General features: G+C 51.6%; 1 protein-coding gene across 2 annotated transcripts in view; it reads right to left on the bottom strand.

Annotated features, from left to right (window-relative positions):
• LOC134007171 (lysine-specific demethylase 6A-like) overlaps nucleotides 1-24902 on the bottom strand; it is a 28625-nt gene extending 3723 nt beyond the window's left edge. The window contains exons 1-24 of one of the 2 annotated variants that reach the window (XM_062446399.1): nucleotides 24299-24902; nucleotides 24095-24158; nucleotides 17061-17169; nucleotides 16590-16639; nucleotides 15034-15092; nucleotides 14618-14738; nucleotides 13723-13777; nucleotides 12912-12946; nucleotides 11962-12055; nucleotides 11334-11559; nucleotides 10967-11186; nucleotides 10011-10145; nucleotides 7837-7968; nucleotides 7649-7723; nucleotides 7452-7559; nucleotides 5720-6094; nucleotides 4780-5555; nucleotides 2276-2405; nucleotides 1974-2079; nucleotides 1535-1740; nucleotides 833-894; nucleotides 622-696; nucleotides 266-414; nucleotides 12-126 (exon numbers count right to left, since the gene is read on the bottom strand). In XM_062446399.1, coding sequence (XP_062302383.1) covers nucleotides 12-126; nucleotides 266-414; nucleotides 622-696; nucleotides 833-894; nucleotides 1535-1740; nucleotides 1974-2079; nucleotides 2276-2405; nucleotides 4780-5555; nucleotides 5720-6094; nucleotides 7452-7559; nucleotides 7649-7723; nucleotides 7837-7968; nucleotides 10011-10145; nucleotides 10967-11186; nucleotides 11334-11559; nucleotides 11962-12055; nucleotides 12912-12946; nucleotides 13723-13777; nucleotides 14618-14738; nucleotides 15034-15092; nucleotides 16590-16639; nucleotides 17061-17169; nucleotides 24095-24158; nucleotides 24299-24474 — 3653 coding nt within the window. In that variant the 5' untranslated portion in view covers nucleotides 24475-24902. The remainder of the gene's footprint in view (nucleotides 1-11; nucleotides 127-265; nucleotides 415-621; nucleotides 697-832; nucleotides 895-1534; nucleotides 1741-1973; nucleotides 2080-2275; nucleotides 2406-4779; nucleotides 5556-5719; nucleotides 6095-7451; nucleotides 7560-7648; nucleotides 7724-7836; nucleotides 7969-10010; nucleotides 10146-10966; nucleotides 11187-11333; nucleotides 11560-11961; nucleotides 12056-12911; nucleotides 12947-13722; nucleotides 13778-14617; nucleotides 14739-15033; nucleotides 15093-16589; nucleotides 16640-17060; nucleotides 17170-24094; nucleotides 24159-24298) is intronic. The other variant, XM_062446401.1, reaches the window with a different exon arrangement.
• Nucleotides 24903-24944: the final 42 nt, after the last annotated feature.

The following is a 24944-nucleotide window of genomic DNA, read 5'->3' as shown; positions in this document are numbered from 1 at the left end:
ACTCTTCTTACTTTTCACAGAAGGTGCTCATGACTCCCCAGTAAGGTTCTGGCACAGCAAACCACTCGCAGTCCCCTGGGCCGATGTTGATGTTTACCGAACAGAAGTTGTTGTGTTCCTGGTGACCTGAGGCGCACACACACACGGAGAGAGAGAGAGAGAGGGGGGGGGGGGGGGGGGGAGACATGGTCAAACACTAACACACCAGCAGAGAAAATAAACTAATGAGTGAGTGTGTGTGTGAATGAGTATGAGCACTCCTTACCTGGTATTCTGCTCCCAGGGACCTTCATGTACAGCTGGACTGTGTTCATGCCCAGGATGGGATGGCCCACATGGCTGAGCAGGTTGCCGGCGGAGACCACCCTGCTGAAGGCTGGCAGCTTACTGAGTTCCTGCAGCTGGAGCTTCCATCTGGGGGGGAGGACGAGAAGGGGGGGGGGGGGAGGAGAGGACGAGAGGGGGGTGGAGGAGAGGGGGGTGGCAGAGGAGGGAGGAGGAGGTCAGATCATCACCATGCCAACAGTACATCTCTGGATCACCTGCCTCCTGTGACCAGGCTGGCCTGCTGGAGTCATGCGTGTGTGTGTGTGAGAGAGAGTGTTGCCCGCCCCTACTCACTTCCTCTCGTCGGACACGTCGATGTTGGTCCCGAACTTGATGTGCTTTAAGGGACTCCTCCTCTTCCGTGCCGCGCTGCACGGGACAGGGAGAGGGGGGGACGCTATTAAATCATGTCATCAAATGCAGGTAGGACTGTGTGAACGTGTGAGAGAGAGAGTGTGTGAGGCGTGTGCATGTGAGCGTGAGTGAGTGAGAGAGCGTGTCTAACCTGTCGGCTGAGGCAGGCTCCGTGTCGGAGGGCTCCTTCAGCGCCTTCTTCTCGTTCTCCTCCTGGAACACAAACACACGCTGCTGGGAGGGACTGAGTAACATGTGTTCCACACGTGTGTGTGTGTGTGGGACTGACCCTCAGGGACTCCTGAGAGTGTGTGTGTGTGTGTGGGACTGACCCTCAGGGACTCCTGAGAGTGTGTGTGTGTGTGGGACTGACCCTCAGGGACTCCTGAGAGTGTGTGTGTGTGTGGGACTGACCCTCAGGGACTCCTGAGAGTGTGTGTGTGTGGGACTGACCCTCAGGGACTCCTGAGAGTGTGTGTGTGTGTGGGACTGACCCTCAGGGACTCCTGAGAGTGTGTGTGTGTGTGGGACTGACCCTCAGGGACTCCTGAGAGTGTGTGTGTGTGGGACTGACCCTCAGGGACTCCTGAGAGTGTGTGTGTGTGTGGGACTGACCCGTAGGGACTCCTGAGAGTGTGTGTGTGTGGGACTGACCCGTAGGGACTCCTGAGAGTGTGTGTGTGTGTGGGACTGACCCTCAGGGACTCCTGAGAGTGTGTGTGTGTGGGACTGACCCTCAGGGACTCCTGAGAGTGTGTGTGTGTGTGGGACTGACCCGTAGGGACTCCTGAGAGTGTGTGTGTGTGGGACTGACCCGTAGGGACTCCTGAGAGTGTGTGTGTGTGGGACTGACCCGTAGGGACTCCTGGAAGCTGGAGGCCTGGTACTGGGCGTACTTGGCGATGGTAGTGTGGGAGCGGCTGCTCTCGCAGCGCCAGGTCTTCCTGGAGACGCTCAGGTCCCAGTTCTCATCAGCAGGCTGGGCCAGCTGGGCCCTCACCTCCACCAGGTGCTCCGGGTTGGCCTCCACCAGGGTCTTAGTGGAGAACAGGCCCAGGTCTGGAGGGGCGGGGGCGGGGAGGGAGGAAACATTAGGACGTGTGGAGGAATGAGTTCAGATCAGAAGGGGCAAGGCTGTGAAGGTGCTGTGAAGATGCATTCAGCAGGTGGCGCCACTGAGTAAGCAACAGCAAGACAGAAGGCTCTCATGAGCGTGAGACGAGAGGGACAGAGAGAGAGACAGAGAGAGACAGAGAGAGGAGGGATAGAGAGAGAGACAGACAGAGTCTCACCTAGTTTGAGGGCTCCAGCCAGGCCTCTGATGACCGTGACAGGGTTGGAGGGGTTTGTGCAGAACTGATGCAGTGGAGGGAAGAATGCATCCCTCTTGTTCTCCAGCTGCACACACACACGCACGCACGCACGCGCACACACACACAGACACAATATTAATACCTGAGCAGACATCTCAGAATCACAACATGGACACACTCATTTAGAATCATGTATAATATAAATTAACATAGCTGTTAGGTGTGTATATGCATGGTGTGTGTGTGTGTGTGTGTGTGTGTGTGAGAGAAGCAGGCCTCACGTAGATGCTGGGCGTGGGGGGGTTGAGCTTGTCCTTGGGCAGGGCCGGGGAGGGGGGCGGTGGCAGGCGAGGGGGCGGGCACTTATCCAGCAGGATGCTGCTGTTGGACAGGCCGTTCTTTCCCAGGTTCCTGGAAGACAAGGAGGACGTTACACACACAGACCCTTCCTCTCTGAGGACCAGGGGTCACACAGACCCTTCCTTTCTGAGGACCAGAGGTCACACAGACCCTTCCTCTCTGAGGACCAGGGGTCACACAGACCCTTCCTCTCTGAGGACCAGGGGTCACAGGGTCACACAGACCCTTCCTCTCTGAGGACCAGGGGTCACAGGGTCACACAGACCCGACATTGGAAACAGTAATAGGTGCGTTCGACATCGACTGCGGTTTCATGAAACTTCTGGCGAGAGTTGTTGCTTGCAGTTGGGAGTTAAAAACGCCTCCTTAAACTCTGACATTTCAGCTTCTCGTGGTTTGCTGCGTTGCACATCAGTCATTGCCAATCAAACGCTGTTTGCTTACTTTATTGCTGACTAACTGCATGGTTGAGAATGTAATTGTTTTCGCATTAAAACTTGCACTAACCAGTGCACTGAAATGTGTCATTTTATGTATTGGGCTATGTTAAACTCTTTCTCCAATCTGCAGATTGATAATAAAACCAGAACTCAATTAAACTTAGTCTTTCCGTTAGTGAAGAGGCGGACTAAAACCCTTTCTTCAACAAATATTTAATTCAATTAAACAGTTTGGTCCAGATTTGAGCGTTGGCGAATTGAAGGTGTCAGAATAATTACAAAACAGGCGTCAAAAGTTGTCGTGTGTGAGTCTGGCCAATCATGAAATAGCTGTGTCGTCATTAGAACCCGTGCAGTTGCTCTTGAGAAAATGCGCTCGGCTACACAGCCGGCAGTTCTCGAATCGATCTCACGGTACTTTGATGGCTACGTCACAGTGACCTAGCCTCGGCGCCGTCTCAAGTCGGACAAAAAGTCTAACCAGCATGCACTGCTTCAAGTCAGCCGCCTGCAGTCGCCTGCGGCACTGCATGAAGTCCAACACACCTCATGAAACGTTTCAGAGATCTGAGTGGGAGGAGATATTTCAAAGGCATTTCAGGACACGCCCCTTTTGGCTTCTATGCCAGGCAAGATCAATCGAGCACAGCTCCGTGGTCATGATTGGTTAAAATATAAATTTACAAACAGTCCTGGTTAGACCCACAAGAGGAGAGCAGATCAGGAACAAATCATTGTAGTAATTTAAACGTCTCTTGGTCGGGGTCTCCTGGACCACATGTGCCAGTTACCCTGGGAACACGCATCCCATCCAGGTGATGATGCAGTACCACACTAGAGGGAGACACAGGCTTCTAAACCCAACAGAAACTAAACAAACAACAACAGGGACCCAGGAGAAGGACACAAGCAAGCACGGGATGAGCAGGAATGGAACAGGGCCCAGGTACGTTCAGAAGGCCCGTTTCCTCACTAAGCAGGTGCCTTCACACATCCAAACACAGCTAAGGCAGGAGAGAGAGGCCCAGGCTGAGAACTGGAACAGAGCCACAACAGGGGAGAGGAGGTGTGTGGGGGGAGAGGAGGTGTGTGGGGGGAGAGGAGGTGTGTGGGGGGAGAGGAGGTGTGTGGGGGGAGAGGAGGTGTGTGGGGAGAGAGGAGGTGTGTGTGGGGGGAGAGGAGGTGTGTGTGGGGGGAGAGGAGGTGTGTGTGGGGGGAGAGGAGGTGTGTGTGGGGGGAGAGGAGGTGTGTGGGGGGAGAGGAGGTGTGTGGGGGAGAGGAGGTGTGTGGGGAGAGAGGAGGTGTGTGGGGGAGAGGAGGTGTGTGGGGGAGAGGAGGTGTGTGGGGGAGAGGAGGTGTGTGTGGGGGGAGAGGAGGTGTGTGGGGGAGAGGAGGTGTGTGGGGAGAGAGGAGGTGTGTGGGGGAGAGGAGGTGTGTGGGGGAGAGGAGGTGTGTGTGGGGGGAGAGGAGGTGTGTGGGGGAGAGGAGGTGTGTGGGGAGAGAGGAGGTGTGTGTGGGGGGAGAGGAGGTGTGTGGGGGAGAGGAGGTGTGTGGGGGAGAGGAGGTGTGTGGGGGAGAGGAGGTGTGTGGGGGAGAGGAGGTGTGTGTGGGGGGAGAGGAGGTGTGTGGGGGAGAGGAGGTGTGTGGGGGAGAGGAGGTGTGTGTGGGAGAGGAGGTGTGTGTGGGGGGAGAGGAGGTGTGTGGGGGAGAGGAGGTGTGTGGGGGAGAGGAGGTGTGTGGGGGAGAGGAGGTGTGTGTGGGGGGAGAGGAGGTGTGTGGGGGAGAGGAGGTGTGTGGGGGAGAGGAGGTGTGTGGGGGGAGAGGAGGTGTGTGTGGGGGGAGAGGAGGTGTGTGGGGGGGGAGAGGAGGTGTGGGGGGGGAAGAGGAGGTGTGGGGGGGGAGAGGAGGTGTGTGGGGAGAGAGGAGGTGTGTGGGGAGAGAGGAGGTGTGTGGGGGAGAGGAGGTGTGTGGGGAGAGAGGCCTACCTGCAGGCCTTGAGTACATCTGAGGAGCTTGGGTAGATGGACACGGAGGACGAGGGGGAGGGGTGTCGGCCGGGGCCCCGGTGGCACGGCGCCGAGGGGGGCTCGGCCTTCAGGGGACTCCGGGAGTCCTCCGAGATGCCCCCCTTCCCGTTGCCGTTGAGGGTGGGGCCGGGCGGCGTGGCGGCGGCGGGGTTGCTGCTGCTGTTGCCGGGGCTGTGGGTGCTCGTCTGAGCGTGCTCAGAGGACGACTTGGGGGAGGGCGTGGCTGTGGACATGGCTGAGATGGGGGAGGAGGAGGTGGGGCTCCCCTGGGGCGGGGCCAGAGGCGGGAGGGAGCCGTGATGGAGGTTGTTGACCTTCCTGTGGGCGGAGCAGCCCTTGGCGGCCCCGCCCTCGCAGGGCCCCTGGGGGCCGTCCTTGGGATTGTCTGAGCTAAGGCCCGGGGACCCGCCCACCCCCTCGCCTCCCGCCACGTGATTGGATAAGCCCTCCGCCGCCACGGGGCCCTCGGGGGCAGGGTCCGTTGCCGTGGGGGCCAGGCCGTTGCCGAGGGGCGGGGCATCTTTGGTAGGCGGGGCGTCCGGAGCTCCACCTGAGGTAGCAGAGTGAGGAGGGGGCGGGGCCGGGAGGTGGTTGAGGGTCTGTTGCCTCGGTGATGGCGTGGCGGAGGAATGTCCGACCTGATTGTGGGGGGCAGAGTCGGGCGTCTGGGGGTGCGAGAGAAGCCCTTCCCCGTTCGGACCCGCCCAGCGTGGCCCAGAACCCTTCTGGAGCCCCTGAGAACACAGAGGGAGACACAGTCAGACAGAACCCTACTGACTCTCCTAGAACCTTCTCTGGATCTAGAACCTTCTCAGGGTCCAGTGTCTAGTCTGGACCCTGGACACTGTGGGCATTCTAGCCCCAAGTTAAGAAGACAGTTGCACCGCCCCCTCCTCACCTGAGTGGAGTTGAGGTGCAGGGTCCGGCGCGGGTCCTGTGATTGGGTGCTTGTGCAGGTGTGAGGTAGTAGTGCGCCAGGCTGCAGGTAAGGCACGTCTCCGTGGGGTCCAGGGGCCACGCCCACGGCAACGCCCACTGGCTGGTTATTATTGGTAGAACAGTTATTGCCCACAGAAAGAGGCTCCAAGTGTCTGTGTGTGCCAGGGCCAGGGCCCAGGGGCCCGTTGGCCAGTGGTTGAGGAAGAGGAAAGGGGGGCCGGGGTGGGGCGCCGAGGTGGGGGCGGGATGGGTGGAGGCCGGGGTGAGGAGGGGGGAGGGAGCTGGGGCCGTTGGGGAGGGAGGGGCGCAGCTGTCCTGAAGGGTTCTGCCTCATCTGTGGGGAGAGGGGGACAATATGGTCAGAGAGGGGGACATGAGGTCAGAGAGGGGGACAATATGGTCAGAGAGGGGGACAATATGGTCAGAGAGGGGGACATGAGGTCAGAGAGGGGGACAATATGGTCAGAGAGGGGGACAATATGGTCAGAGAGGGGGACATGAGGTCAGAGAGGGGGACATGAGGTCAGAGAGGGGGACGATATGGTCAGAGAGGGGGACAATATGGTCAGAGAGGGGGACATGAGGTCAGAGAGGGGGACATGAGGTCAGAGAGGGGGACAATATGGTCAGAGAGGGGGACATGAGGTCAGAGAGGGGGACATGAGGTCAGAGAGGGGGACAATATGGTCAGAGAGGGGGACATGAGGTCAGAGAGGGGGACAATATGGTCAGAGAGGGGGACATGAGGTCAGAGAGGGGGACAATATGGTCAGAGAGGGGGACAATATGGTAAGAGAGGGGGACATGAGGTCAGAGAGGGGGACAATATGGTCAGAGAGGGGGACAATATGGTCAGAGAGGGGGACATGAGGTCAGAGAGGGGGACATGACGTCAGAGAGGGGGACATGACGTCAGAGAGGGGGACAATATGGTCAGAGAGGGGGACATGAGGTCAGAGAGGGGGACATGAGGTCAGAGAGGGGGACAATATGGTCAGAGAGGGGGACATGAGGTCAGAGAGGGGGACAATATGGTCAGAGAGGGGGACATGACGTCAGAGAGGGGGACAATATGGTCAGAGAGGGGGACATGAGGTCAGAGAGGGGGACATGAGGTCAGAGAGGGGGACATGAGGTCAGAGAGGGGGACAATATGGTCAGAGAGGGGGACATGAGGTCAGAGAGGGGGACATGAGGTCAGAGAGGGGGACAATATGGTCAGAGAGGGGGACAATATGGTCAGAGAGGGGGACATGAGGTCAGAGAGGGGGACATGAGGTCAGAGAGGGGGACAATATGGTCAGAGAGGGGGACAATATGGTCAGAGAGGGGGACATGAGGTCAGAGAGGGGGACATGAGGTCAGAGAGGGGGACATGAGGTCAGAGAGGGGGACAATATGGTCAGAGAGGGGGACATGAGGTCAGAGAGGGGGACAATATGGTCAGAGAGGGGGACATGAGGTCAGAGAGGGGGACATGAGGTCAGAGAGGGGGACAATATGGTCAGAGAGGGGGACATGAGGTCAGAGAGGGGGACATGAGGTCAGAGAGGGGGACATGAGGTCAGAGAGGGGGACAATATGGTCAGAGAGAAGGAACCAGCACTGCAGGGGTCTGTATGTGTATGTGTGTGTGTACCTGCTGTTGGTGTGTGTGTGTGTGTACCTGCTGTTGGTGTGTGTGTGTGTACCTGCTGTTGGTGCTGCTGCATCAGGTTGAGCTGAGCCTCTAGTTGTTCCAGGGTCTGCAGCTGCAGGGGCTTCAGACTGTCCCTGCTGCCCCTTAGCTGCTCCAGGTGCTGGGGGACAGGAGCGCGCTCCGTGAGACATCATGGTTACCACAGCGTGAGGAGGGTGTGCACGGGAGAGAGCGTGTGTGGCAGCTTACCTGTAGCTTCTGTGGCGATAGGTACCAGTTAGGGACCGGCTGTTGTGTGGGGGCGGTCCATGAGTCTGGCTGACCCTGAGAGAGCAGAGGAGGTGAACAAAACTACCTCAGAGTTTGTTGTTTTGTTTTCAACCTTTGAAAAGTGAATTTCAGACCCGAGTGTCCTGGGTGTGTGGGGGGTGCTGTACCTTGGCTGGGCTGGAAGCCCTCCGGCGCTTGGCCGGGCTGGACTGGTCCTCCCCCGGGCCCAGGGCTCCTATATGGGGGGGCAGAGACTGACCTGCTGCCCTCCCCTCCGTGGTGGCCTGGGGCTTACACGCCTGGGGACGGGACGGGCAGGGATGGATGGGGGGGTTAGGGGAGAGAAGGGAGTGCAGGGGTGGTGGAGAGGTAGCAGCAGAGGACAGAGGGAGGGAGGGGGGGTTAGGGGAGAGAAGGGAGTGCAGGGGTGGTGGAGAGGTAGCAGCAGAGGACAGAGGGAGGGAGGGGGGGTTAGGGGAGAGAAGGGAGTGCAGGGGTGGTGGAGAGGTAGCAGCAGAGGACAGAGGGAGGGAGGGGGGGTTAGGAGAGAGAAGGGAGTGCAGGGGTGGTGGAGAGGTAGCAGCAGAGGACAGAGGGAGGGAGGGGGGGTTAGGGGAGAGAAGGGAGTGCAGGGGTGGTGGAGAGGTAGCAGCAGAGGACAGAGGGGAAGGAAGGATGATATGGAGGAGTGGAGAATATTACAGATGGGGGGAGGGGAAAAACAGAGGGAGAGGAGAGACAGTAAATGTTAATGCGGCCCAGGTATGGACGCCAGCGTGGGGGAGGAGAAAGAGAGGGGGGAGGAGAGGGGGGAGAGACAAAACGACAGGCTGCTGTGATCTCGTGTCGGCTCTCCAGGGGATCAACAGCAGCTGCTCCAGCAGCAGCACCATCAGGTGACTCCACCCACACCCCCGTGAACGCCCCCCCCCCCCCCCCCCTCGCCCCCCACACCGTGTACCGCCCAGCCCCACGCCCCTCTCCACGCTCCTCCCCTGGTGCCTCAGTGACTCACAGGACATACGTTACCTCTGTCCAAACACAAGCTTGGCACAGGGGGGGGAGAGAGTGATGGAGGCAGGTTGTGAAAAGCGATAACATACAAAGGGAACTTAAACCTTTGGAGTGGATTTTCACTGAAATGTCATCCAATCACAGACCTCCCTTACCTCAGTGGTAGTTTTACAGGGAAGTGACTGCAACTGGCACCATGCTGGCGCTGCTTGGCTAGTGCCCTGAGGTGCTCGTTCAGTAACCTAGCAGTTTACCTCCTCTAGGTACAATTTAGGGTGTACATTTTTTATTTATTTTTTCCTTCTTTATATTTTGGTTCTTGACTTGTAGCACAATGCTAAGAGTCCACTTTAGCAGACATGCTAAATGTCCACTGTGGCCAGAGCAAAGGAACACCAAAACCTGATATTTGTTGCAGTCACTTGAGACAAGTGAGGGACAGCTTGGTAGCTGCTCGCTCTCGCTACCCCATCAACAAGGCTTCAAAGGAGTACAAACTTCACACTTTCATATGAACGCCTGATTTCACGTGAGGGGGGGGGGGGAGGGCTTTACCCACACACACACACACACACACACACACACTACAGCTGTCTAGTATGAGAGTGAGTGAGTTGTGGTCCACCTCTAGGTGGCGCTGTTGGCTGGAGTGGCTACAGGGCACCTAAGGTCAGCTGCTAGGAGAAGATGAACGTCAACACAACCAGCCTGGGTCTACACTACAGAGGCATGGCATAACCAATCACAGACCCTCGATTTGGGGAAGGGGGCGGGACAGTCTTGGCTCCGACCAATCAGGTCCAATTTATTTTTTTCATTTGAATGATCAAACCCAGCTAAATACGGTAATGGGAGACATGAAATGTATGTCGAAATATGGGTGATGAGTTATTTCACACGTTCCTGCTGTGACTCCACAGTGTGATCCGGGGAGGAAGTGTGCTCACTGTGCTGTGAGCAGGTTGTGGAGGGGAAGGCCTGTGATTGGTCAAGCTGGCCTGTGGCTGTGTCCGGTGTGGAGGGGAGGGGGGTGAGGGGGTGAGGACAGATTAGGCAACGCTTCAAATGGCCCCAACAAGTCATAACAAATGCCGTCTAGCAGTCATAACATGACAATCCTCAACAACTGTGACGTAAATCACCAACGCTGGTTTCCTAGCAACGACTTTTAAGAATGGTTAAAGCAGCGACAGGCTTAAAGCTTTACACTGCAGCTTAGGGCATCTGTTACAACCTGGTGAGCTCAGCCGAGGTGTTACCTGTGGTAGCGTGTGTGTGTGTGTGTGTGTGTGTGTAGTAGGGGTGTGTTTACTCTATCTGGTCTCACCTGCGGTGCAGTATTCAGGCCTCCCTGTCTGGAGGTTAGCTCTGCTGGGATTGGTAGACTCCAGGCATCCTCAATAAGAGGAAGCCTTTTACTTTTAGTCTGAGGACTAGTGAGCTGGGGTTTACTCAACTGAGCCTAAGGGGAATGGAAAACGCGTGACAGAAAACAAACATTTTAATAACGACCTCCCAAAAAAAGATGATAGAAAAAAGGTCAATGAAAGTGTGTGTGGTCAGTGAGGCGGGTGCTTGCTCTGCCACGCCAGCCAGAACTTCTCTGACTGAGTACGAATGTGCATGTGTGGCAGTTAAAAGAGTAGCTAGCTTGTAGCATGTAGCCAACATGTCAACCAAACAGGGAGATCCGTATATGGCCTGTATGCATAAACATTTCTGAATGAATACAACAACAAGAACGAGGGGAGGAGGGGGGGGGGGGGGGTGGGGTGGGGGGGGACTAAACAAACAATCATCAAACAAAATCATTAAAACAAGCTGTCATGTTTGTCTTAATGCCATGAAATGATGCCTTAATCACAGGGGTGAGAATGACTCCTGGTTCATGCGCACACAGAAGAGGAAAGGGATGTAAGAGAAGCCACGGCTTGTCTCGGGGGTTTAAGGGAGGAAACACGGGTGTCTGAGGACCGAACACTCCCTCTCTCTGGGACAGAGGACGAGCACAACCCAAAACTAACGTCCTTTTGGTTGTGAGACCAGCGTCAGGATAAAAACGCAATGGGCTTCACATAGCAACCAAAACAACAAGCGCACTACGGCAGGACACAAGGCACCCAGACGCCTGCTGCGGGTCTGAAACCCCCTGGATAGGGTCAACAACACGGACGCAGAGAAACACTATCGAACTGGTAAAACAGCGCTCCCATCGTGATCCTGGTTTCTGCAGGGGGGCGGGGCAGGGGGCGTGTCCTCTCTGGCCGGTGACGGGCTGCTCACCTGCAGGCATTTGATGCGCTGAGTGAGCGTGGGTGTGTTGGTGCAGGCCTTGCTGCGCGTGGCGTTGATGTAGCACTTGATGGCGTCGTGTGGCTGGCTGCAGGACTCGTACAGCGTGCCCAGGTCCATCCAGGCCCACGCGTGACCGTGGTCCAACTGCACCGCGCAGATGTACGCCTGCAGGGCGTCCATGGGCTGGTTCTGCTGCTGGTACAGCACCCTGGAGGGGAGAGGAGGTTAGAGACCACCATGGGCTGGTTCTGCTGCTGAGAGAGAGGGACAGAGAGAGAGAGAGAGAGAGAGACACAGAGACAGAGACAGAGACAGAGAGAGAGAGAGAGACACTCGGTGTGGGCGTGGTCCTCACCCTATGGAACACCACGTGTCAGCGCTGGCCTCTGATTTGTCGATAGACTGCCTGTAGGAGACGAAGGCGTCCTGGACTCTGCCGATGCTGGAGTAACAGCGGCCCAGGTAGTACCAGGACTGGCCTGAGCCAGGGTCTGCCTCCAGGGACTTCTGCAGACACTGGATGGCATAGCTGTCCTTGTTAGCCCTATCCCCCAGCTGCTCCACAGTGTGGTGCATCCAGCCTGGGGGAGAGAGAGCACACACACACACACACAAGTTAATATCATTACAGCCATTAGGAATCCATGTCGTCATTCACCAGTTGTGGTACACTGACTGACCTTTTATATATGACATTCTTATAACGCCAAGCACTAAACACCCAAAACTACAGCACTTGTTTTAAGTCCAGTGTCAGCTACGTACAACGTAAGCGGTAAAGACTACTTTGGTCATAAACACTGAAACAAAAGCTTCAAGAAGCTCACAAGAATCTAAAAATCAGCAAGCAGGCTCGTTTCAACACTGCGTGCAAAGCAAAACAATGGAAATGTGTTGCGCTGTGTGTGCGTGTGCATGTGCATGCGTGTGTGCGTGCATGTGTGCGTGCATGCGTGTGCATGCATGCATGCGTGTGGTCTTACCTAGCTGCTGCAGGGTGGTGGCCTTCACCTGTGCTGGGAGCTGGTCTGTCTGCAGGAGACTCTCGTACGCCTCCTTGGCAGCACGGTATCTCTTCTGGAGAACACAGGAGACAGGAGATGACACACCACAGAGACAGGAGATGACACACCACAGAGACAGGAGATGACACACCACAGAGACAGGAGATGACACACCACAGAGACAGGAGATGACACACCACAGAGACAGGAGATGACACACCACAGAGACAGGAGATGACACACCACAGAGACAGGAGATGACACACCACAGAGACAGGAGATGACACACCACAGAGACAGGAGATGACACACCACAGAGACAGGAGATGACACACCACAGAAGATACACGTGTCAGAGAGGGGGGAAGATGCATCAGCATGCAGCAAAAGGGAGGGAACCGACAGATGTAGTATGTGTGTGAGCACGCGCGCGCGTGTGTGTGTGTGCGTGGGGGGTAAAAGCACAGTAGGACTATTAACCATGAGGGGGAGGGCATCAATCTTGCCTTCCATCAACACCAATCTATACAATCTCCATTTAGGTAGTGGGGGGGCTGTTCCGCTAGTCTGGCTCCACCCCAGCGCACCCTGACACAGCAGAAACCACCTCCCCTCGCCCCCCCCCCCACCCAGGAGCCTTCCTCCTCCTCTCTGCCAGCACTGTGACAAGTCACTATGCCACAAAACCAAAGCTTTGGAATACGAACTACCTACAGCGACCGAGCGAGACACAGACCACCCCGCCCTCAACGTTCGTTGCCACGGCTACAACATCGCTGGTGCCCATACACCCCCCCCCCCCCTCCCCCCCCCCCCCCCCCCCGCCCGCCAGCACAGCCCACGGCGTCTGGACTCTTAACCTAGGATCTCTTCAGCGGACACACGGAGACGAGCGCCGGATCAGGGCGGGAGACGAGAGAGAAGCTTACCTGAATCTCATACAGATGAGCGATGTGGAACTGGACTGTGGAAGGAAGGAAAAAGGCATCGTCAAGACAAAGAAAAAGGGTATCGGATGACAAATGTGGTGAGGCACGAAAACAGGACGAGCGGTGAAGCAGCGGTGATCCGGAGGGAGAGGGTGGGTCAGGTCCCTGCGTGGCAGAGTAAGAGGGAGGAGGAGGAGAGGAAGAGAGACGCTCTCCTCTCCAGCCTGCTTCTTTTGTCTGTGGCGCTGCAGTGTGTACGAGAAGTGTCTCCCAGCAGATGGATGGACACACACACAGACCCCCAGTAAGGAGAGCGCGCCCTTGATGTGCCTGTGCACGTTTGACTGAGAGAGTCAGCGAGTGTCTGGGGGGAGTGTGTGTGCGTGTGTGTGTGTCCTTTTCCGAGCCCCTTCTGGCTAACACGCAGGAGGAATGGTTCTCACCGTCTCCTTGGTAACTGGTTCCATGGCAATGTGATACAGCTGGGTCAAAGCAGACGCAATGAAAATAATAACAACCGTGTGTGTGTGTGTGTGTGTGTGTCTGTGCTTGTGTGTGTGTGTGTGTGTGTGCGCATCTACACGTGTGTCTGTCTGTTTGTATTTTTGTATATTTGTGAATGTGACCCAACACACTCCCATTCAGAACTGTGTACTCTTAATCATAAAGTGTTGACATTTGGTCATAAACAATGAACAAAAGCATCAAGAAACTCAATCAAAATCAGGCAGGTTTCAGAGCGTTTCAACACTGAAGGAAAACAATGTAGCTATGTTGCACTGTGTGTGTGTGCGGAACAGATGCTACTTACTTTCAGCTTTGGACAAAGTGCAGGGGTTGGAGTCAATCAAAGCCAGCTGAAAGTGCTGTGTCATGGAAGTAAGGACAGGACGTTAGCTTCCCCCGACTAAACAGAAACTCCAAACACAGACCGCCTTGGCACGAGGCGCGGGTATTCAACTCAGTGCCGTCCCTACTGAGAAGACCTGCACTGGTATAGACGGGTACATTCATTGTGGAGGGGGGCAGGGTAGGAGAGGAGGGGGGTGTGGAGGGGGACAGGGTAGGAGAGGAGGGGGGTGTGTAGGGGGGCAGGGTAGGAGAGGAGGGGGGTGTGTAGGGGGGCAGGGTAGGAGAGGAGGGGGGTGTGGAGGGGGGCAGGGTAGGAGAGGAGGGGGGTGTGGAGGGGGACAGGGTAGGAGAGGAGGGGGGTGTGGAGGGGGACAGGGTAGGAGAGGAGGGGGGTGTGTAGGGGGGCAGGGTAGGAGAGGAGGGGGGTGTGTAGGGGGGCAGGGTAGGAGAGGAGGGGGGTGTGGAGGGGGGCAGGGTAGGAGAGGAGGGGGGTGTGTAGGGGGGCAGGGTAGGAGAGGAGGGGGGTGTGGAGGGGGGCAGGGTAGGAGAGGAGGGGGGTGTGGAGGGGGACAGGGTAGGAGAGGAGGGGGGTGTGGAGGGGGACAGGGTAGGAGAGGAGGGGGGTGTGGAGGGGGACAGGGTAGGAGAGGAGGGGGGTGTGTAGGGGGGCAGGGTAGGAGAGGAGGGGGGTGTGTAGGGGGGCAGGGTAGGAGAGGAGGGGGGTGTGGAGGGGGGCAGGGTAGGAGAGGAGGGGGGTGTGGAGGGGGGCAGGGTAGGAGAGGAGGGGGGTGTGTAGGGGGGCAGGGTAGGAGAGGAGGGGTGTGGAGGGGGGCAGGGTAGTTTAGGGGGCGTACCTTTAGGCTTGACTCGTAGTCTGTGTTGACCTTGAACATGAGGCCCAGACGCAGGTGGATCTCCTTGGCTCGGGAGAAGCTGGGGTCGATGTACAACACCTCCTGAAAGGCCTTGATCGCCCTGGGGGGGGGGGAGAGAGAGAGAGATGGTTGGTGCAGAGAAAGGGGAAGGGATGGTTGGTGCAGAGAGAAAGGGATTGGTGACTAGACTGTAAATAGAGGACAACATTTCATCATTGAGCCACACTTTTGTATGCTTTCCCTCCTCCAACTATCCCCATGGAAACCACCTCTCAACTTCACACACACACCTTAAACAAATTCAATAGCTCACACACACACACACACACACACACACACACACACGGACTAATGCTTAGTCATCCACACTCCAGTCCTAAAAGGCAGTTACTCACCACTGAAACGCATTGTAATGGAAGTAGACCATTCCCAGACCGTAGAGAAAGGCAGCATTCTGAAAACACACAAACAACACGTCATCCACATGGACACAACATCACAAATCTGTGATTCGTTGATTTCTGAGAACTTACATAATAAACTATTTGTATTATATTGCTAAATCTTTTAGATGCTAACTCACTAGGTTGTGTTTCCTTTCCCTACAGGATAAAGTGTTTCCGATACTTTATCCGCTACCAGAATTGTATGAAACGTCGCTAAGTCGCGTCTCTACGATGGTGGGGCAGTTCGCTACCAGAAACTCAAGTTACAGTTTTTTTACAGAATCAAAACTAGCTAGCGGTCTTCCGCTCTCTCCGCTGGATGAGCAACTGTAACAGTGATCGGACGTCAATTACTCACAAAGTCATGACAACCAACTGAACAGCGCGAGAACAGAGCCCTTTCTCCTCGGCTCAGTCAGAGAGTGACGAACAGGGCAGACGATTAAGCCGTTACTTTTTTCTAGTTCTCCGGTAACGTATTTCACTGGCTAACGTAAAGTTAATTTTAAAAATATAAATAAACATTTGCAATTTATTCTTTATAGATTTTCAAGGCCAACTAATTATTAATATTTAACATAACACTGTCGTGAAATAATGTTCAAGCAAGCACTACCAGTAACTTTAGCTACCAGCTACATAGGCTAGCAAACTCCTACGGAATATATCTGATGTTGCTTACCTAACATAGGTACTTATATAATAAATCAAATGATTACCAACTATGTTTCCTTAAGGAATGTATTCAAATAAGATTCATTTTTAAGATTAGTTTGTTAAAATATTTTTGGAAACACATCTTGCGCAAATGAGGAAGACTCAGATAAGTGAGTATATCAGAGAGTATATTTATGCCACAAAGTTAAGGAAAATTCCTTCTAGTTCGAAAATATAACCTTATTACCGCCGGTATTCTCTAACGGTATTATTCTGCATTTCCAGTCTGGATGGGAGGCGGCCACACTGTGGTTATTGCCCAGGGAAGAGGCCTACACGATACTCTAGGGCTCCTCTCGACACACACACCACGCTCTCGCAGCCACCAGACAGGCACAAAATGAGTCTTCATCTGAAACCCTAAAGCACTATCCTGGAGACACACGTGCTTCCTGTTGCTGATAGGATGTGTGAGAGAGCGTGTGTGTGAGAGAGAGCGTGTGTGTGTGTGAGAGCGTGTGTGTGTGAGAGAGCGTGTGTGTGTGAGAGCGTGTGTGTGTGAGAGCGTGTGTGTGTGAGAGCGTGTGTGTGTGTGAGAGCGTGTGTGTGTGAGAGCGTGTGTGTGTGAGAGCGTGTGTGTGTGTGTGTGAGAGCGTGTGTGTGTGTGTGTGAGAGCGTGTGTGTGTGTGTGAGAGCGTGTGTGTGTGTGTGAGAGCGTGTGTGTGTGTGTGAGAGCGTGTGTGTGTGTGTGTGAGAGCGTGTGTGTGTGTGTGTGTGAGAGCGTGTGTGTGTGAGAGCGTGTGTGTGTGAGAGCGTGTGTGTGTGTGAGAGCGTGTGTCTTTCCATACCTTCCAGTAGTCCGACTGTAAACTGTAGTACCTCTGGTATGCTGATAATGCTGGAAAGAGAGACGGAGAGAAAGAGAGAGACGGAGAGAAAGAGAGAGAGTGAAAGGGAGAATAGAAAGGGAAAGGTGAGTCAGATTCACCACATCAGAGCGGTCTAGACCACACCAGCCCTGCTATTAGAAGGAATCTGAGATGGCAACACGAGGGGAATAAAACATTGTTAGACCGAATGGACACCAGACTGGGTCAAGAGCTCAACTGAGAGGGAAGTTTGCGTTTCAAAGCAGGAGAGACAGCATAGACAGACAGGGTAGGAGAGAGAGAGACAAACTAGGAGAGACAGGGTAGGAGAGAGAGAGACAAACTAGGAGAGACAGGGTAGGAGAGAGAGAGAAGGAGACAGACAGAGAGACAGTAGCACAGAGAGAGAGAATGAGAGCGAGTGGACAGAAAAACGTGGTCCACCTTTACCTTTGGGGTAGTCCTCCAGCAGCAGGTTAAAGTGGCCTAGCTGGCAGAAGAGCTCAGGCTCCACCTTGCCCTCCGCCTTCAGGATGAGAGAGTCGTAGCAGCGGCCGGCCTGGGACAGAGGAGAGACCAGACAAGACCAACTCAGGGGGGAGAGTCTCTGCAACTCCAGAGAGATAGCAGTTTTGCCGCTGTAACCCGGTGGCGTTTGCGTTGCACCGTCATGCAGGTGTGGTTACCACGGTTACGGCTTGCACTTTTTTTTTTTTATTATAACACGGTCACCGAACTTTTTAAACGGTCGTCGAAAGGCATCGTTTTGAGTGACCGAACCCGACTCGGAACACAATTTCTACGTTTTTGCCGCATTCCGACGGATTCTGGTTGTGTGGCACAAACTAGCAACATGCTGCTGAATATGTATTAAAAACACTCGACTTGCACACAAGCCAACTCAAATGTAAGCAACCATTGGCTCCTGGTGAACCGCCAGAACAGCGTTAGCATTTTCCCGGCACTACGAGACTGTTCCCTAGGGAACCTGCTTCTGAACCAGCAAGAAACAACAGGATCTTGCCCTGGTTGTACTACATCCTCCTCCCACTCCCTCTGTCTCTCTAAACACACACACACACTACGTGGGAACAGGATCTACAGGAAAACTAGAGGTTTCATCAATATATGGATTCTCCAAAAGCAATGAGATGTAAACAACACACACCGAACAGAACGCCATCAATGTGAGCTTAATTATACTCTGCAGACAAATGCATGGTCTAGCTTACATTTGGACAATTACACTGCTGTATTTGTGCCGTGCCTTGTAATGAATGTTGCAACCCATGTTTGAACTGATAGGCATAAACGCATTACATCACAGGGTGTGAACACCATCATATCAGATTGTACCACATCCCAGCTAAATAAGGGGGGAAACCACCATATAGAGCTGTTGCCATTTGTATCAATAGCACTGCACTGCACTGCACTGCACTGCAGGCATGCTTTGGGTTTACATCTCTAAATCCAACACACACATAGCTACACACACCCACCACTTGTTTATGCCAACAACTAGACAAACTCAACTTTAGCTGCATTTTATACACTACTGCCACAGTCCCCACGGGTTACATTTAGTCATTTAGCAGACACTTATCCAGAGCGACTTACAGTAAGTACAGGGACATTCCCCCAAGGCAAGTAGGGTGAAGTGCCTTGCCCAAGGACACAACGTCATTTTGCACGGCCGGGAATCAAACTGACAACCTTCAGATTACCATCCCGACTCCCTAACCGCTCAGCCACTTGACTCCAACGATGACATCTCTCCCAGAGTGGAGGTTGTTTCCAGAACGTCACATAACAGACTTTGCCTGGGAAACAGACGATTCCGTGAGCGCACGTTTGCTTTGGCAGACGGGTCTGGCCACACTCCCATTCAAACAGATTTCCCTCTGGAATGAAAAGTGCCGGGCCAATCTCAATCTTTTATTTGATGGGGGAGGGTGGGTCTTAATAACGATGACTGCACAGGGGAGGTACAGTTGAGGTATTTTTCGTTAACAACCAACAAGACGTTTCTTTGCTCTGGTTGGTTGGTACAGCACCTATCCAATTGCGCCCAGAGGAATTTTTTGTCCGTGCCCGTTGATAACACCCCTTAACATCTCAATGATATTATTATTATTATTATTATAGGATATAGAAAAGTGCTGCAGACTAACACACACTTACAAACTGGTCTGGCGATGCCAGGATAGAAAACACAGAGTTGAAAGAGAGAGACAGAGGGGGGAGGGGGGGAAGGACATGGTCGGGCGACCATGTAGAGACAGAAATGACATTCCGTCGTGTAAATAAAATAAATAACATAAGGCCATTTAGTTTGTTTAATAAAAGAGCAAGCTATAGACCTGTTTTATAGGAAAGGTAACCTTAAATGACATATTTTGTGATCTGGCGCTATATATGTAAACAAATATAAAATAAATACAAATTTAACTAAATTAACTTGACCTTCCAGGGGGGACAGGGGGTGCCGTTGGGGGGGGGGGGGGGCGCCCCCCTAATATAATGGTAGGGGAAACACTGACAAAACTATCAGCCGACATGAACTGAACAACCTCCCGGTTACTGACATAACTTCCTCATGACTCCGCCGGTCTCTTCGCTGGAACGGCAAACGATAAGAGCCCGCTTTCTCCTGAAGCCCAAAGTTTAAATAAACTTGTGCCGAGGCAGTCCGATAGGGACTGGAACCCAGTTTCAGAGAGATTGCTTCAAATCTCTTGTTTGCTAAGCACTTACAACAGTCACGATAATGAGCTGCCAATGATTAACCACATAACATGAGTTCTAATGCACGGGTTCTAAGAAACCCGTGCATGTGCCTGTTTGTTTCAGGGGTGTGTTCGTAGGACAAAATGTCTGCCCTCTCCACGTGGGAATTTTGGCGCTGCATGTAGTCCAATAACAAATCAAGAAGGTTAACCCAATCACCAGCAACATCCCAATGGGTGGATCGACCAACCAAGTTATCGCTGATTAAAAAGGGTAGCTTTGACTTCCGTCAAATTCCAACATCGAAGTTGGCGTTGGTTAACGTACCACACCTGATCCTGAATGCAAGACAGGACCCTTCCAACCCTTAAACTGCAGAGTCATCTTGTCGAATCAGCCCTTGAGGCAACAGGGTCAGAACACGTGTACGACAGCATGGACACAAAAAAGGCTCTTTTAATCTTTTATTATTAAGTAATCACTTACGCTACTGGATTTTTTTTATCACTTTCGAACTATAGGTTTGCCCTTACACAGCACACTTATCATTCTGCACTCCACAAATCCCTTAATGGAGAAAATCTACTTGGCAATAAACCAGATTCAACAGCTGTTCTGTGTGTGTGTTTGTGTGTGTGTGTGAGCCCTGATGCACTTGGACCTTACGGCATATTTCTACCAACAAGATTGTTGATGCCTGGGGTGGGGCAGCTCTGGAATCACAGACACGCTCAACACACACAATAAAAACGCACACGTGTACACAAACATGCTTGCAAAGGCGCACACATGGGTTTGGCATTCAAATACTCTCATTCACACACCCAAATTAGAAGACATCACGCTTGTAAACAACACACGGTTCACCCACTATAAATACTCAATAAAAACGATGTGATAGGCCAGAAGGCCAGTGGCTGTGTACAAGGCCCTTACGCATAATGCTTCTGTAAAGAGCATGTGTGCTTGATAATGAGTTCCCACAATGCACCTGGGCTTTCCTAATGAGCCACCTTGTTATCTAGGCCCTGTGTGTTTGTGTGTTGATAATCTGAAGAACCAGGGCACTGCATCGAGTCAGAATTCAGCAGGTGAGATGCTCAGGACCCTGGTACACGCAGTGTCAAGTTTAAAGTTGTTTGGATGAGCTGTTCGTGAGAAACAAATGTCAATGCGTTTGTTGCCCGCCATGTTACATTTACATTTAGTCATTTAGCAGACGCTCTTATCCAGAGCGACTTACAGTAAGTACAGGGACATTCTCCCCGAGGCAAGTAGGGTGAAGTGCCTTGCCCAAGGACACAACGTCATTTTTCACGGCCGGGAATCGAACCAAAAACCTGTTGATTACTAGCCCGACTCCCTAACCGCTCAGCCATCTGACAATGTTGATCAGCACTAAGCGATGGAGACATGATCACTCCAATATGGTATCCTTCTAGGGGGCAGGATACATGCAGAGTAAGGGTGAGAATCTTTTGGTATCTCACGATTCGATACTATTCTTGGGGTCACAAATCGATTAAAAATCAATTCATGACTTTAATCCTAAAAAGAATTTATTATTTAAAAAAAAAATTACAACTATATATATATATATATATATATATATATATATATTTTTTTTTTACATCTGTGAATCGCTAGAAGACTGAATCGTGATTCAAATGTGAATCGATTTTTCCCCCCACCCCTAATGCAGAGATATATTTTGTTTGACAGATCAAAATATTGCATTCAACGGGGCACTGCACTAGTCAATAAATGCATCTGCAGATAAACACACAATAGCCAACTTGTTGTTTGTGATGCATAAACCTTTGTGATTTTGCAGTCATCTCCATTAAAATAATGAAATGTCAAATGAAATCACTTCTGAATAAAGTTAAATGCACTCATATTTAAAAGGGAATAGCCTGCTACCTGTGTAGGGGGAATGAGCAGGTCTGGATGAATGAGTATACTGAATCAGGATTTACTAGTGTGAGGCAATGACAAACCATTCCTATGAGTAACCATTTAAAGAGGCGTGTCAGAATACCATCTGCCAAATATATTCTGTCCTTATGAATTGTCAAAATATACAACTGAATGTCCAATCATCATCATCGAAGATGCTGTAGAGTACTCTGTGTCACATCATTCAAACACAATGTTTGCGTAGTTTTTTTGTGTGACCTTAGAAATGCCAAGCCTACCCTTAACACAGTCCAGTATGCCTACACACACACAGAGCAGTTATTTGCAAATTGACCAGAAAGCTCCTTAGTAGACCAGGTAAATCAACCTTTAAACGTCTGTGCGCTTGCCACCACCAGTGATACAGTGACCTAGTTCTGTCAAGGTGCTGAAGAGAGTTATCTAAACGTAGATAGAAGTGCAGCGGGGTGACTGCATACCATACAGGGCACACGGTCTAAACTACTAAAACTGTAAAAGGACAGCGACTGAGAAATAAATGTTTATGGAGGCAAATTATATAGGAATATTGTCAACACACACATGTAAAATAAATGTCCCAGTAACAAAATCGGCTCAATTTTTGAAAATAGGACAATTACATTTAACTTGTTTAGCTGTTGCTTTTGTACATAGAGAAATACAATTGGTGCATATAGAAAATACAGAAAATCAATTATCAGAAGTGCATTGTTTTAATATTACTTCAATGGTCAGAATCAGGGAACAGCCTGTTTACAGGCACATTGCTATTGCACATACTGCACACACAATACTGTCTCAACACCACTGTAACAATAAGATATCGACTGCAAAATGAATGCAGCAAAAACATCAGGATCGTAAGAAGAACATCAACCCTCGACCCATTATGCGACAGTGATGATCTCAAACACAACATGAAAAGGGCAAATCTGCTGGTAGCACAGAAAGTAACATGCTGCTTTTGGCAGTGGTGTCCAATCTTTATCCTGACACGTGCCGAAGCACAACAAGCATCTAAGAGCAACAGGCTGTCTCACAAGCTTCATGATCAATCCTTCATTATCAAACCTAGCCTACCCCCATTCACTTGGGTGATCTAGAGTCTAGACAAAGGGACAGTTGATAAGTGCAAGACCATGGCAAGACCATGGCAATTTAATCACACCCATGTCTAGATTGAAGATGTAGAAGTGAGACGGTATTGTATGTCAATGGATTTGTATGTTTATGTAAGATTTATTTGGCAACAGGCCTTAGTAGTGGTCTGAATAGTACTGAATAGTACTAAATGAAATCTATGAATTACTAGCCACTCCATTTCGGTAAAGACAACCTACAATGACACAGAGGCAGGTAATAATGATGAATAATGTGTCATTTTGTAAACGTGTACGGTGCATGATAACGTCCTCTTCGCTGAGATCTATTGAATTTTAGCATGCAAAACAAACAAGTCAAGCCACACCACCTAGCGAGGCAAATTAAGATGGACTACTTGTTGTGGCTGTGAATTACACTGCCCATGTGTTGGCGATTCAGGGTGATAACCAAAGCCTTTGCGAAATCCTTACATTAATCGATTGTCCATAAATGAAAAATGCACGGCAAACATTTTGTTTGCCGTTAACTGTGCTGGCTACAAGTTGATTATGCTCATACTAGCTTAACGTAGGATGGACTACATTCATAGTCATTTATATCAGGGTAACAAAGGGTCTGCTACTTCCGACGAACTTGGACGTAACAAAGATCTACCTAAACCTACCAAAACACTGCAATGGATTTCTCTAAAAAAAATTGCATAAATTCAATCTTCATTCAAAATTATACACGTCTATATTCCGCTGTCCCTATACCACGTCCCGCCATCTTGGACCGACCCAAGCAGCCATCCATTAGCTACCTGCTAGCTATATAACAAGCTAGTTGGTACATAGCTTACAAGCTTGCTAGTTAGCCAACTCCAACGCCAGAGAACCAACAAGACCACAACACTAGTGGCTATCACAATCACAACATTTAGCATGAGAGCTCGGTGCATATAGCATGCATTCTGCACACCACAGATGCAAATAATATTACACTGCCATTAAAGTTCGGCCACGATGCAAACTGAGAGCACGAAGATTTCAATAATATCACAGGAGCGATGATTCAACCAATGAATTGCTATTAGCAAGCTAGTCACTCAATGTTGAAGAGCGTACATTTGGGTTTAGTTCATGAGCGTGGCCAAACAAGCAATTGTCTGAGGACGTCGTTAACAAACATGTAAACATTGTTCTAGCAACATTAGTGTTTGGTGTGTCATTTCCACTCTGAACCGCTACACACCCTATCCTAGCTAACACGTTAGCCAACTGCAGTGCAAAGCACAGTCCTATTAAAGGGATTTCAGGTTTCTTATGACATGAAAGTGTTTCTGTTTTCATAGTTAAGACAGCTACTGTTAGCCATATAAGACTAATCAAATACTTTAAGTGGGTGTCTTATGATTTCGTAGCAACATTGCTAGCTGGCTAGTGTACACTAGCTACGATAGTGTAGGGAAGCGGACCACCATGATCAATGTTGAGGACGCTGCGTAGTAACTTAGCCGCAGCACTGCCTGTGTCGCTCTGCCTGCGCACAAGACGGACCATGCATGCCCCGTCTGCGAGAAGACAGACTCTGGTAGCTAGCTTGCGTGTTGAGTTTAAGACCACACCAAACAACATCCGTGTATTTATTTTAGCAGCGTGTGTTGGTGCTGGTGATTAAAGGACCGCCTGGGTCCTGAACGTTAGCGTGCTAGCAAGCTAGCTACCTACCTTCAACAGCAGGGCCTTCGTTCTGGCGCCATCTTCATGAAGCCTCTGAAATCCAAACAGTGAGCTGCAAGCGAGAAGACAACACAGGCGGTTCAGTATCGCTTACAGACCAGCTCTTACAGATCCTAGACATAGAAACACAGACAACACGTGCATGTTGTAGTCAGAATACTTTGGAGGTGTGAACGGGGTTACGGTTCCAACCTGTCAATTCCGACCAAGCTGTCCCTCTCTTGGGCTGTCAGCGTCGGAAAGTCCTCCTCGGTTTCACTCGCTTTTCCCGCCGCCATTTTCTTTTCCTCATCACCACCAGAAGCCGAGCCTAGACTCCGAGCAGCAGCGCAGGCAGCAACAGCGAGCGAGACTCCGCACGATTGCATGGAATCGCGACTAGACGGCGAACGAAATACTCCACCAAATTAAAGAGAGAAAACAAAAAAAATATTTGAAATAGTTAACTTTCTCTCCAGAATCAAAAAACGCAACCCAAAACAGTAAATCCTTTCAGGAAAATAAGTAACCCTCCAGAACGTCTTCGCGTCACATTTTTTAGACACAGTGTTATATGCAACTAATAAAAAAATATGCATTAAGGGTAGTTTTTGCAGGTTTGAAAAAAGAATTATTTGATCGTAAAATCCCTACTGCCACCAGCCCAAAGTTGTTATAATTGTGTCACCCAAGCGAACCCACGCGCCGCCGTAGTCACGCCCTCGTATTCCCCGTTCAGCCAATAGATGTGCTTGGTTAGCAGCATATGACTTGCCCAGCCTGAAGCCCTTTTTTTTTACACAAAATCTTATTTAACTAATTTAGACATTCAAATGTTGATAGAAATATTGTGATATTT

Source organism: Osmerus eperlanus, chromosome 21 (genome assembly GCF_963692335.1).
Source record: "Osmerus eperlanus chromosome 21, fOsmEpe2.1, whole genome shotgun sequence".
NCBI classification, from domain to species: Eukaryota; Metazoa; Chordata; class Actinopteri; order Osmeriformes; family Osmeridae; genus Osmerus; species Osmerus eperlanus.
The sequence above is the reverse complement of the archived record's forward strand: the minus strand, read 5'-3'. Positions and strand labels throughout refer to the sequence as shown.